The sequence below is a fragment of the Triturus cristatus genome, chromosome 12 (assembly GCF_964204655.1).
Source record: "Triturus cristatus chromosome 12, aTriCri1.1, whole genome shotgun sequence".
NCBI classification, from domain to species: Eukaryota; Metazoa; Chordata; class Amphibia; order Caudata; family Salamandridae; genus Triturus; species Triturus cristatus.
The window spans coordinates 838046793-838059738 of NC_140595.1; the positions used below are offsets into that span (position 1 = coordinate 838046793).

At 41.3% G+C, this 12946-nt stretch overlaps 1 protein-coding gene across 2 annotated transcripts in view; it reads right to left on the minus strand.

The window, feature by feature from the left end:
- Nucleotides 1-1141: 1141 nt before the first annotated feature.
- The window catches only part of NFAM1 (NFAT activating protein with ITAM motif 1), a 150272-nt gene continuing 138467 nt past the window's right edge, over nt 1142-12946 (minus strand). For both annotated transcript variants that reach the window (XM_085637367.1, XM_085637368.1), the window contains one exon: nt 1142-3749. In XM_085637367.1, the coding sequence (XP_085493493.1) occupies nt 3690-3749 (60 nt within the window). In that variant the 3' untranslated portion in view covers nt 1142-3689. The remainder of the gene's footprint in view (nt 3750-12946) is intronic.

Sequence of the window (12946 nt, forward strand, 5' to 3'; positions counted from 1 at the left end):
GTTTTATTTTTCTTAAGATGTTCATGTGGAAGTTCACTCCTTTGGTGGTAGTGCTGATGTACTCCTGCATGTTCAGATTCTTGTCCAGCGTTATTCCCAACCAATATTTTTTACAATAACGCGTGGAACACAATTCAGTGCTGTTACTTGTTTTATTCATTCTGCGATGTCTGGTGCATGTTTGATTGGGGAAATTAGAAGGAATTCTGTTTTGAGAGCGTTTAGTTTGAGGTGGTTGCCAGTCAGCCAGTTTTGTGTTTTTTGCAAGGTAGAGTTAGGAGACCTAATATATTCGGGGGAAGAGATTTTTAAGTAAAGTTGGGTATCATCTGCGTCCATGCAATAGTGGATGTTAGATAAATTTAACAAATGGTTAGAGGTTCCATGAATAAGTTAAAGAGAGTGGGTGAGAGCGAAGACCCCTGAGGGACCCCTAAAGTGATCTGTGTGGGGTTGGGTAGGGACATGTTGACCTTGATTCTTTGAGTTCTGTTCTGGAAAAAAGTGGTAAACCAGTTAACAACGGTCCCTGAAAGTCCCATCCTACATTTCTCTAGATCGAGCATGCTGCCATGTTTGACAGCATTGAAGGAGGACGAGAAGGCAGGATTCGTTCTGATCCAACATTTTTAGTGCATCATCAACTAAGTGTATGAGCACTGATTCAGTGCTGTGGCCATGGCGGAAGCCAGATAGTATTGATCTAAGAGACTGACTTGGTCATTATAGTTGCACTGTTGAACATGTACACGTTTCTCAAGGAGCTTTGTTAGTGTCGGGATCGTAGAGATTGGGCGGAAGTTGTTTGGGTCTGAGAGGTCCACCGTCGTTTTTTTAAAATGGGGGTCACCTGTCACCTTTTCTCCTCTCATACCCCATTCTTTCTTGTCCTACTCCCAACAGAGACTTTTAGGTATTGATTTTTTATGCCCACTTAACTATTTAAAAATAAATGAAAATATTTAATTGTTATAGTTGATTATTACTCTAAATGGGTTGAATTTAAGTTTGTGAGGTCACTTAATACTGAAACAGTGTTGGAGTTTTTGAATGAGTGTATTTGTTGGGAAGTTGTCTCCAAACCCATTATTTCAGATACTGGAGAGCATGCAGTACATATTTGTCTAGATGACACCAATTCTTTCGAAGTACAACATTTTATTCTCTCAAATCAAACTGTTTAGTGGAAAGGATAATCAGAATTCTTAGCAAAGCAGCACAAACTGTATGTTGATGTGGGAACAATATCAATACCTTTATTACAGAAACATGCAGAAATCCCACCTAACACCACATAGCACTACAGGGTACTCACCATCCGTCCTACTCAGGAATAGTAGGAATCCTTCCTCAGACATAAACCCTGTCTGGCTGACTCAGCACAATAAAGAAACCACTGACACATATAGGAATGAGCACTCTCAGAGCAAGGTTTTGGTGAAACAAGAGGAGAAGAGAGCATGGTTACAAGCTTGGTTCCAAGATCAAGGTAGGAGATAGTGTTAGAGTAAAATGTCCTGTTTTTAGACCGAAGACCAGTTCGAAGTTTCTGTTTCCACGGAAAGTTGTAAAAAGTACAAGATCTTCTGTTGTGTTGTTAGATGATGGAAAGTGGTGGAGTAGAGTAGAGAGGCTTTGGTTGATGGACTGGTTTCTTCCACAACAAATGGTGACATAGAAGACTCTGATGTGCTTTATTAGCACTTTCCATCATTGAGAGTTTCTTCTTCTTCACAAGATTTATCTGTCACTGGACAAGACTTGTCATGTGAATCCAGAAGTTCTTTAGGTCATAGGGTTGCTTTGCCAGTCTGGTTCAACCAAGGTGAAGAGGTCCAATATGGGAAAACTAGAAGAGTTATCAGAAGACCTGGTCACTTACGTTTATTTTTGACACTGCCTCCTTCCTGCTCTATAATGCATTGCTAATTCTGATTTTTGTTGTTAGTTTTTTGTTACTGTGTCAAGGGAAGTAGTATGTTGTATTTTATGCACCTAAATTAGTTGTGTTCCCTGTTTCCCAAGTTCCTGTTGTCTATTGTGGTTGTGCTTACCCCACCTCGTGCCCTAGAATTCGTAGTGTGCGCCAGAGCAGCTGTCTGCGCCATTCCTTTCTTCCTATTGGAGCAGGTTCTATATTCCCAGCCCTTGTTCGAGTCAACTACGGAAGCTGTGAAGTCTCCTGGCTGGTGGTCTCATGAAGTATGCGTTTACTGACTTTTTAAGCACTTGGACCATTCTCTTCCACGTTTATCCCATCAGATCCCTTTCTTTTTTGCCCGCCATTGCCTTTCTCTTCCTTTTCCATGGAGAGTAGCCTTAGGCACTATACACTTCTGAACATAACATGACCTGTGGGCGACTGAACTCTAACTTCTCTCAGATTGATGAAGTAAGGGCCATTGACATGAGTATAATTAACATTGAGTATTAGGTACAAAGAGACTGTTCTGTTGCGTACTTTGCTATATAAATGGTACTCATTACTATATATGTGTGCAACGCGCATATTGTACATTCCATGTTATGAGTAGATGTTTGTACGTGGGTTGGATACATGATGAAAAGGATTCATTGCTTCTCCTATTCTTAGTAATGCATACATTTGCTTTGCTGCTTTGGGGTTCATTTCAGAGTTTGGAAAAGTAGATTCCTTTCATAGTTCTACTTTTCTCTTAGCCAACTTGTAAGGCAAAGCGGCAGGCTGGGCCTGTGTTGATACCGAATGCTCCAAGAATCCAGTGGATTCCAGAGGTGAGAGCAGTGGGTCTCCTGGTCCCACAGCTGGGATCTTTGCCTCTGCTCCGCATCTCTTTCCGATTCTTCTGCACCTGAGACAACGCACAATCCCTTGAAGTTAGTGACAAGTTAGAAGACGTCTTCCCATGTTTCCGGAGTGGAGGAAAACAAGTTGAATGTACACCAACTACAGTTATCATGAGCAGGCGGGTTAGGTCCCAGGCACTTCAGATACAATAATCAGTTCACAATGGGAGGCATGTTGGAAACTCTGTCTTTATTGATCAACCAAGATCAGGATTCAGTTCATGTTGCGTCTGCTGTGTAGCAATCTGGGAAGAGCTGTTGAAACATCTACTCAGTTGAACATCTCAAAGGCACAATTCAGGAGGACTGAGGGACCTTGTGTTTATGAAGGTCAAGATGGGAGAAGACAGCAGGGTCCTGGGAACCAAAATAAAAGTGGCCCCTTGAGTGAATCAATCAGCTAAAAAAAAAGTGGTCCATATTTAGAAATCGGGGCAGTTTTGAGCCTGCCATGACATGCTTTATAGATATTTTGGAATGCATGGCGGGCAGTATGCACAAGTGCTTGTAGCAGGCAATGTTTGTGGTAACATTATAAAAAGCAATAGTAAATATTGACCCACCAGACCATAAAACAGGCCCACAAACAGCAACAAAAAAAACAGTCCCACAAACTGAGCTGTCAGACCAGCCCTTCGGGCAGGTACGGATTGCCCGATATAGGCCAGTCTCACCCTGGAACACAGTGCAAGATGTATAGAGTTGTTTTGCAAGATTATAACCTGGTTCTATCTTCTGTTGTTTGTTTGACAGTGTCATCCTGTAGCAGCCATGTTGGGAAGGGCACAAGACCATAGTTGCCAATGGATGATGCGTTGAGGCCACAGATCGAGGACACGACTTAGGTGCAGTCTTTGGTTCGCTCATAGATTTTCATACACAGTATCGAATATTTCTTCTTGTTTTGCTGCTGGCTGTGAACTCTAGATAAAAAGTAAGAAGGTGGAATATTTTAATTATCATACGTAACTGCAATAAGGTTTATGTAGACGTAAATGCAATGGCGCCTGATCGATTATGGGACTTAATATAATTACTAATTTCTTTTTAGGTGTAAGGCAGTTATACCAGCTCCACAGTGAGTTAGTGGGGCTTGGATCTGCCTAGTAACAGAGTGGATGAAGCTGAGACTGGCTTCATTTCAATGTGACGGGGTTTGGAGAAAGCGTAATAGTGTGACTCCGTGATATGTTATGAGGATTTGTATAGCGCACTGTCACCTGGGAAGGTATGCTGATGCTGAGCGGGTGTGACGTCAGCCTCGCTTTATGTGCTGAAGTGGGAGGGAGTTGTCCTGCCCAGGCGATCTACACTCAGATCTGTCACAAGATCTGAGGGTAGGTGCGGCAAGAAGAGATGCTGCAGAACCCCCAGAAATAACCATGTTGGAGCTCAGAAGGTGAGTGCGCAATAAAGATTTCTTTGCATTTTGTCTTTATCTTGTCACATTTACTGTGCTTTCAAAGACAGACGTCAAATGTCAGGCTGTGTCTTCTGACACATGGCTGCTTATTCTTTTAACATGAGATTGGGGTTTACTCTTCCTTCTCTGACTGCAAAGATAGAGGATTGTGTATAGTGAACTATCTGAAAATTGTCCTGAGGTGCAGGAAGTGTGAAAGGAAAGGAGGTAGGATGTAAAACAAATCTAAAACACACCAAAAGTTAAATATCTGTAAATGAACAGCACAAAGATTTTAAAATATATTAGATGTTAGCAAATAACAAAGTAGGCAATTTTTACAATTCTGAGGTGTCATGGAAAAAACATTTTTTTAATAGGACCAAAACAAATCAAAAGACTATACTTATGGATGTCCAACGGTAATCATTCGCCGAACCCGATTTCCACACACTGATGTTTGTACAATATACAGTTTTATCAGTAAAGCTGCATGTCTGTGCAGACTGTGCGGTCATTTCAATGTAAACTGTACTGTCTGTCAATGAGTGTGTTCCAGAATGCACCACCAGCTACATACCACACCCTAGCCACTCTCCTGCAGAAGGGGCGGGGCTTATTTCTTGCACTTCTGTGTGTGACGCTTGGATTTTTCACTATGCCAATGGTTTCAGTGCTGTAACACTGATGGCAGCACCCCTGCTCTGAAAGCTGTTGCCGCAGCAATAGTTCTAAGCGGTCAGACTGCTCCACTAGGCAAGTGGCCCGCCAGAGGCCAGCGTAGGGGCTAATGCCACGCCACAGCTCAGAACTGTCTCCATCACCAGGCGATAGGGAGGGAGGCTGGCTTCATTACTAAGTGATTGGTTGTTATCGCTTCATTACTAAGTGATTGGTTGTGGTGGCTTCTTTTCTAAGTGATTGGTTGTTATCGCTTCATTGCTAAGTGATTGGTTGTGGTGGCTTCTTTTCTAAGTGATTGGTTGTTATCGCTTCATTGCTAAGTGATTGGTTGTGGTGGCTTCTTTTCTAAGTGATTGGTTGTTATCGCTTCATTGCTAAGTGATTGGTTGTGATGGCTTCTTTTCTAAGTGATTGGTTGTGATGGCTTCTTTTCTAAGTGATTGGTTGTGAGAGGCACATTATTGAGTTATTAGTTGTGATGGCTTTATTACTGATGGGTTGTGATGGCTTCATTACTATGTAATTGGCTGTAAAAGCTTCATTACTAAGTGATTGGTTGTGATGGATTCATAACTAAGTGATTGTTGTGATGGCTTCAATACTAAGTGATTGTTGTGATGGCTTCATCACTAAGTGATTGCTTGTGATGACTTTATTACTAAGTGATTGTTGTGATGGCTTCAATACTAAGTGATTGTTGGGATGGCTTCATCACTAAGTGATTGGTTGTGATGACTTCATTACTAAGTGATCGTTTGTGATGGCTTCATTACTAAGTGATTTCTTGTGATGACTTCATTACTAAGTGATTGGTTGTTATGGATTCATTACTAAGTGATCGTTGCGATGGATGTGATTGCTTCATTACTAAGTGATCAGTTGTGATGGCTTCATTACTAAGTGATTGGTTGTGAGCGCTTCATTACTAAGTGATTGGTTGTGATGGCTTCATTATTGGTTGTGATGGCTTCATTACTAAGTGATTGGTTGTGATGGCTTCATTACTAAGTGATTGGTTGTGATGGCTATATTACTAAGTGATTGGTTGTGATGGCTTCATTACTAAGTGATTGGTTGTGAGAGCTTTATTACTAAGTGATTGGTTGTGAGAGCTTCATTACTAAGTGATTGTTGTGATGGCTTCATTACTAAGGGATTGGTTGTGATGGCTTCATTGCTAAGTGATTGGTTATGATCACTTTATTACTGAGTGATTGGTTGTGATGGCTTCTTTTCTAAGTGATTGGTTGTTATCGCTTCATTGCTAAGTGATTGGTTGTGAGAGGCACATTATTAAGTGATTAGTTGTGATGGCTTTATTACTGATCGGTTGTGATGGCTTTATTACTAAGTGAATGGTTGTGATAGCTTCATTACTAAGTGATTGGTTGTGATGGCTTCATTACTATGTGATTGGCTGTGAGAGCTTCATTACTAAGTGATTGTTGTGATGGCTTCATTACTAAGGGATTGGTTGTGATGGCTTCATTGCTAAGTGATTGGTTATGATCACTTTATTACTGAGTGATTGGTTGTGATGGCTTCTTTTCTAAGTGATTGGTTGTTATCGCTTCATTGCTAAGTGATTGGTTGTGAGAGGCACATTATTAAGTGATTAGTTGTGATGGCTTTATTACTGATCGGTTGTGATGGCTTTATTACTAAGTGAATGGTTGTGATAGCTTCATTACTAGGTGATTGGTTGTGATGGCTTCATTACTATGTGATTGGCTGTTAAAGCTTCATTAGTAAGTGATTGGTTGTGATGAATTCATAACTAAGTGATTGTTGTGATGGCTTCATTACTAAGTGATTGGTTGTGAAGGCTTCAATACTAAGTGATTGTTGTGATGTCTTCATCACTAATTGATTGTTGTGATGGCTTTACTACTAAATGATTGCTTGTGATGACTTCATTACTAAGTGATTGTTGTGATGCTTCATCACTAAGTGATCGGTTGTGATGACTTTCATTACTAAGTGATCGGTTGTGATGGCTTCATTACTAAGTGATTGTTGTGATGACTTCATTACTAAGTGATCGTTTGTGATGGCTTCATTACTAAGTGATTGTTGTGATGGCTTCATTACTAAGTGATTGTTGTGATGACTTCATTACTAAGTGATTGTTGTGATGGCTTCATTACTAAGTGATTGTTGTGATGGCTTCTTTACTAAGTGATTGTTGTGATGGCTTCATTACTAAGTGATTGTTGTGATGGCTTCACTACTAAGTGATTGTTGTGATGGCTTCATTACTAAGTGATTGTTGTGACGGCTTCATTACTAAGTGATCGTTTGTGATGGCTTCATTACTAAGTGATTGTTGTGATGGCTTCATTACTAAGTGATTGTTGTGATGGCTTCACTAAGTGATTGTTGTGATGGCTTCACTAAGTGATTGTTGTGATGGCTTCACTAAGTGATTGTTGTGATGGCTTCATTACTAAGTGATTGTTGTGACGGCTTCCTTACTAAGTGATTGTTGTGATGGCTTCACTAAGTGATTGTTGTGATGGCTTCACTAAGTGATTGTTGTGATGGCTTCACTAAGTGATTGTTGTGATGGCTTCATTACTAAGTGATTGTTGTGATGGCTTCATTACTAAGTGATTGTTGTGATGGCTTCATTACTAAGTGATTGTTGTGATGGCTTCATTACTAAGTGAATGGTTGTGATAGCTTCATTACTAAGTGATTGGTTGTGATGGCTTCATTACTATGTGATTGGCTGTGAGAGCTTCATTACTAAGTGATTGTTGTGATGGCTTCATTACTAAGGGATTGGTTGTGATGGCTTCATTGCTAAGTGATTGGTTATGATCACTTTATTACTGAGTGATTGGTTGTGATGGCTTCTTTTCTAAGTGATTGGTTGTTATCGCTTCATTGCTAAGTGATTGGTTGTGAGAGGCACATTATTAAGTGATTAGTTGTGATGGCTTTATTACTGATCGGTTGTGATGGCTTTATTACTAAGTGAATGGTTGTGATAGCTTCATTACTAAGTGATTGGTTGTGATGGCTTCATTACTATGTGATTGGCTGTTAAAGCTTCATTAGTAAGTGATTGGTTGTGATGAATTCATAACTAAGTGATTGTTGTGATGGCTTCATTACTAAGTGATTGGTTGTGAAGGCTTCAATACTAAGTGATTGTTGTGATGTCTTCATCACTAATTGATTGTTGTGATGGCTTTACTACTAAATGATTGCTTGTGATGACTTCATTACTAAGTGATTGTTGTGATGCTTCATCACTAAGTGATCGGTTGTGATGACTTTCATTACTAAGTGATCGGTTGTGATGGCTTCATTACTAAGTGATTGTTGTGATGACTTCATTACTAAGTGATCGTTTGTGATGGCTTCATTACTAAGTGATTGTTGTGATGGCTTCATTACTAAGTGATTGTTGTGATGACTTCATTACTAAGTGATTGTTGTGATGGCTTCATTACTAAGTGATTGTTGTGATGGCTTCTTTACTAAGTGATTGTTGTGATGGCTTCATTACTAAGTGATTGTTGTGATGGCTTCACTACTAAGTGATTGTTGTGATGGCTTCATTACTAAGTGATTGTTGTGACGGCTTCATTACTAAGTGATCGTTTGTGATGGCTTCATTACTAAGTGATTGTTGTGATGGCTTCATTACTAAGTGATTGTTGTGATGGCTTCACTAAGTGATTGTTGTGATGGCTTCACTAAGTGATTGTTGTGATGGCTTCACTAAGTGATTGTTGTGATGGCTTCATTACTAAGTGATTGTTGTGACGGCTTCCTTACTAAGTGATTGTTGTGATGGCTTCACTAAGTGATTGTTGTGATGGCTTCACTAAGTGATTGTTGTGATGGCTTCACTAAGTGATTGTTGTGATGGCTTCATTACTAAGTGATTGTTGTGATGGCTTCATTACTAAGTGATTGTTGTGATGGCTTCATTACTAAGTGATTGTTGTGATGGCTTCATTACTAAGTGATTGTTGTGACGGCTTCATTACTATGTGATTGTTGTGACGGCTTCATTACTATGTGATTGTTGTGACGGCTTCATTACTAAGTGATTGTTGTGACGGCTTCATTACTATGTGATTGTTGTGACGGCTTCATTACTAAGTGATTGTTGTGACGGCTTCATTACTAAGTGATTGTTGTGACGGCTTCATTACTAAGTGATTGGTTGTTACCTTTCCCTCTACTCTTTAATACTTCATTCAATTATATTAAGCGATAATCATGAAAGTAAATATAGTCACAAGGAACATCATAAATGATTAAATCCACAATCCTTAAAACAACGATGAATCCAACATACAAAGCACTGCAATATTCATCCAAGCACCTTCCATTTAAAAACAAGACTTGCCATGGGGAAGGGACAATCTTAAAAACAGAGCTGCTCTAGAGCAGCCCCCCATGGAGAGAGCGATTCTAAAATAAATGACATCTTCTCAAGGCCATTTTCCTCAAGATCCGAAATAGAAACAGACGTGAAAAGGCAACATATATTTTATATAAAAATGTGAAATGTAGTAAAGTCGGGGAGAACATTTATCACACGGGCAGTTACAGATGAACCCAGAGTCATATTGCTTCAAAGGGAAGCTTTTTACTCATCTAATGGAGCCAAATCTAAATCTGGCAAGAGGCTGTCATTCCCAAGCGTTAGCTGCCAAATCTAGATATGGCTCAAAGCCTAAAGTAGTCTAAATCATTACATGATCTCGGTTTGATGCCATCGGAGCTCTATCGCAGTTCTCTATCTTATTCTCGCTTGCAGGAGGGACTCTTTTAGGCTGATTTTGTCTTCAGTCAATATTTCGTTGTGATTTGTGAAAAGGGAAGTTCTGTCAAATTGGTCAGTTCTGGGTATTATATATGAGAACCAAGGGGCCATCAGATCCTACTCACAAGATAAACAGTCCTCTAACTAAAGGACCTTCAGACCCTACTCACAAGATAAACTGTCCTCTAACCAAGGGACCATCAGACCCTACTCACAAGATAAACAGTCCTCTAACCAAGGGAACTTCAGACCCTAATCACAAGATAAACAGTCCTCTAACCAAGGGGCCATTAGATCCTACTCACAAGATAACCAGTCCTCTAACTAGGGGACTTTAAGACCCTACTCACAAGATAAACAGTCCTCTAACTAAAGGACCTTCAGACCCTACTCACAAGATAAACAGTCCTCTAATCAAGGGACCTATAGACCCTACTCACAAGATAATCTATCCTCTAACCAAGCGACCTCCAGACCCTACTCACAAGATAAACTGTCCTCTAGCTTAGGGACCTTCAGACCCTACTCACAGGAAAAACAGTCCTCTAACCAAGGGACCTTCAGACCCTACTCACAAGATAAACAGTCCTCTAACAAAAGGACCTTCAGACCCTACTCACAATATAAACTGTCCTCTAACCAAGGGACCTTCAGACCCTACTCACAAGATAAACCGTCCTCTAACCAAGGGACCTTCAGACCCTACTCACAGGATAAACAGTCCTCTTACCAAGGGACCTTCAGACACTACTCACAGGATAAACAGTCCTCTAACCAAGGGACCTTCAGACACTACTCACAAGATATACAGTCCTCTTACCAAGGGACCTTCAGACACTACTCACAAGATAAACAGTCCTCTAACCAAGGGACCTTCAGACACTACTCACAAGATAAACAGTCCTCTTACCAAGGGACCTTCAGACCCTACTCACAAGATAAACAGTCCTCTAACCAAGGGACCTTCAGACCCTACTCACAAGATAAACAGTCCTCTAACCAAGGGACCTTCAGACACTACTCACAAGATATACAGTCCTCTTACCAAGGGACCTTCAGACACTACTCACAAGATAAACAGTCCTCTAACTAAAGGACCTTCAGACCCTACTCACAAGATAAACAGTCCTCTAACTAAAGGACCCTCCGACCCTACTCACAAGATAAACTGTCCTCTAAGGAAGGGACCTTCAGACCCTACTCACAGGATAAACAGTCCTCTAGGGTGTCCTGATTCAAGGAAGTCTATTGATTTACCCAGATGCAACATCGCAGTAAAAGAGTAACCCGTTTGATTTGATCCTCCATGTAGTCAGCACCAACTTCCCTATGGGTAGCATCAATGGAGCTGCTGGGGAAATGCCCAAAAGGCGCTGGACACAGAATTCTCTTCCACTTGTAGGGTACTCACTTCCCTGCATCCCCAGATACTAGCACCCTAGGTCATCACAGGGAAGCATTTTCTATTGTAGATTTCCAATAGGGAAGTGATCTGTTTATTTCCTATATTGGCCACCAAATTGAAAAAGAAGCCAGCCGCTTGTGCATAGCATTGCTTCCTGTTTACCATACAAGTGTCTCATGTGCATGCAGAATCAAAGGTCACACCCAGATATGGGAAGTGATAAACCCTTTCAATAGCGTGGCCATAGATTTGAAAAAAATGCGGGGTCTTTATTTATTTACATCCATGTAACATATAGAAGAATTTACTAAGTTAAGTGTTAAGGTTCAGCTCTTCTGTGAAGCAAATAAAGGCGTCTATTACTTTTTCAGTCCGTTTGGGGTTCACACCACATGGAAGGCATGATCCATGTATAGAAGAACAGGTATGTGTTTGTTCTTTACCACTGGCATATCCCGTCCTTTCTCTATGTGCGCCTCCCCTCAAGATCATTGATATAGAGCAGGAATAGGACCAGGGCAAGAACACACCCTCAACTCACAATAGATCAAACCGACTGGTGTTGGCCCCAAATCTAACTAAGGCTGATGATGCATAGTGGAAGACCTGGAGAAATCCACCAGGTCTTTGTCCAGACCTTCGGCCAGTAGGAGTGACCAGAGTATCGATCTTCTCGTAAGGCCTTGAAAACCTGGCTGTGTAGTAACTAACACGCGCTCTACAAGAACTTTAGAATAGAATGGAATCTACTGATGGTGTCAAAGGCACATGGTAGGTCCATGAAATCCAGACGTAGGAGACATGATTGAGCAACAGAGACCTTGCATATTAAAAGATGCACTTGTAAGCATTGTTCTGTTGTCCGTACCTCTGACCGAAGCCCATACCACCCCTCTGAGTGTATTTTGCACTCTCCAATCCACTCCGACAGTCTATCCAAGAGTAGTCTCCCTACGATTGTAACTATCGAGCCCAACAATGAAATAGGGCGATAGCAGTGAGGGTCATCACGTTTACCTTTTTTAAAAATAGGGGCTATGTTTGCTGATCGCCAGGACTGTGGGAGACTGGCATCTGGACCAAGTGCAAAGCTTGGGACTGAGGTCATGGATAAGACTCACAATGCGACTCTGACTTCATTAGTAAGTGATAGGGCTGACTCCAGCCATAGATAGTGGTAGGGTTAGTAACTGACTGGGTGTGAGACTGAGTTCTGGAGTAAGTGACAGAGAGAGGGACTGACAGGCTTCATCACAGAGTGATAGTGTTTGGGACTGACTGCATGGCTTACTTCACTGGCAGGGAGTGAGACTGCCTTCATTGCTGCAGGCTAAGACGGGGCCAGGCATCATTACCAAGCGGCAGCTCTGCCTGTACCTGTAACACACCTGGGAGGTACCAGAAGTGCCACCTGCTGCAAGTGACAGGCACCCTTGATAATGGATGCACAGGGTGATGTATGGATAATAGGTCTAGTGCTCAGACCTGACCCTGTCACTAACCACCCACCCTTTAGCATTAACATCTGAAGTACCTGGGGCGGTAGACCCGAGAGCCAGCGAACCTCTTCGGTTCTCTCAACAGTGAAATGCCAGTTCTGTGCTAGAAAGGGAAAGGCGGTGCAGTTTGTGAGGGCAAAGGTCGTCACGGAGAATGAGAGACGCATCATCCATACGGTAAGAAGATAATCGTACACAAAGTTTGTTGAACAATCAAAGCATGCACATTTCCATGTAATGTGGCTGCATCTTTGTTAAATTTCTTAAATATGTCATAGCTCTCACCTGTTTAAAGCTTAATGTAGCACAGATTGGTTTGGCAGGAAGTTTAAGGTACCATA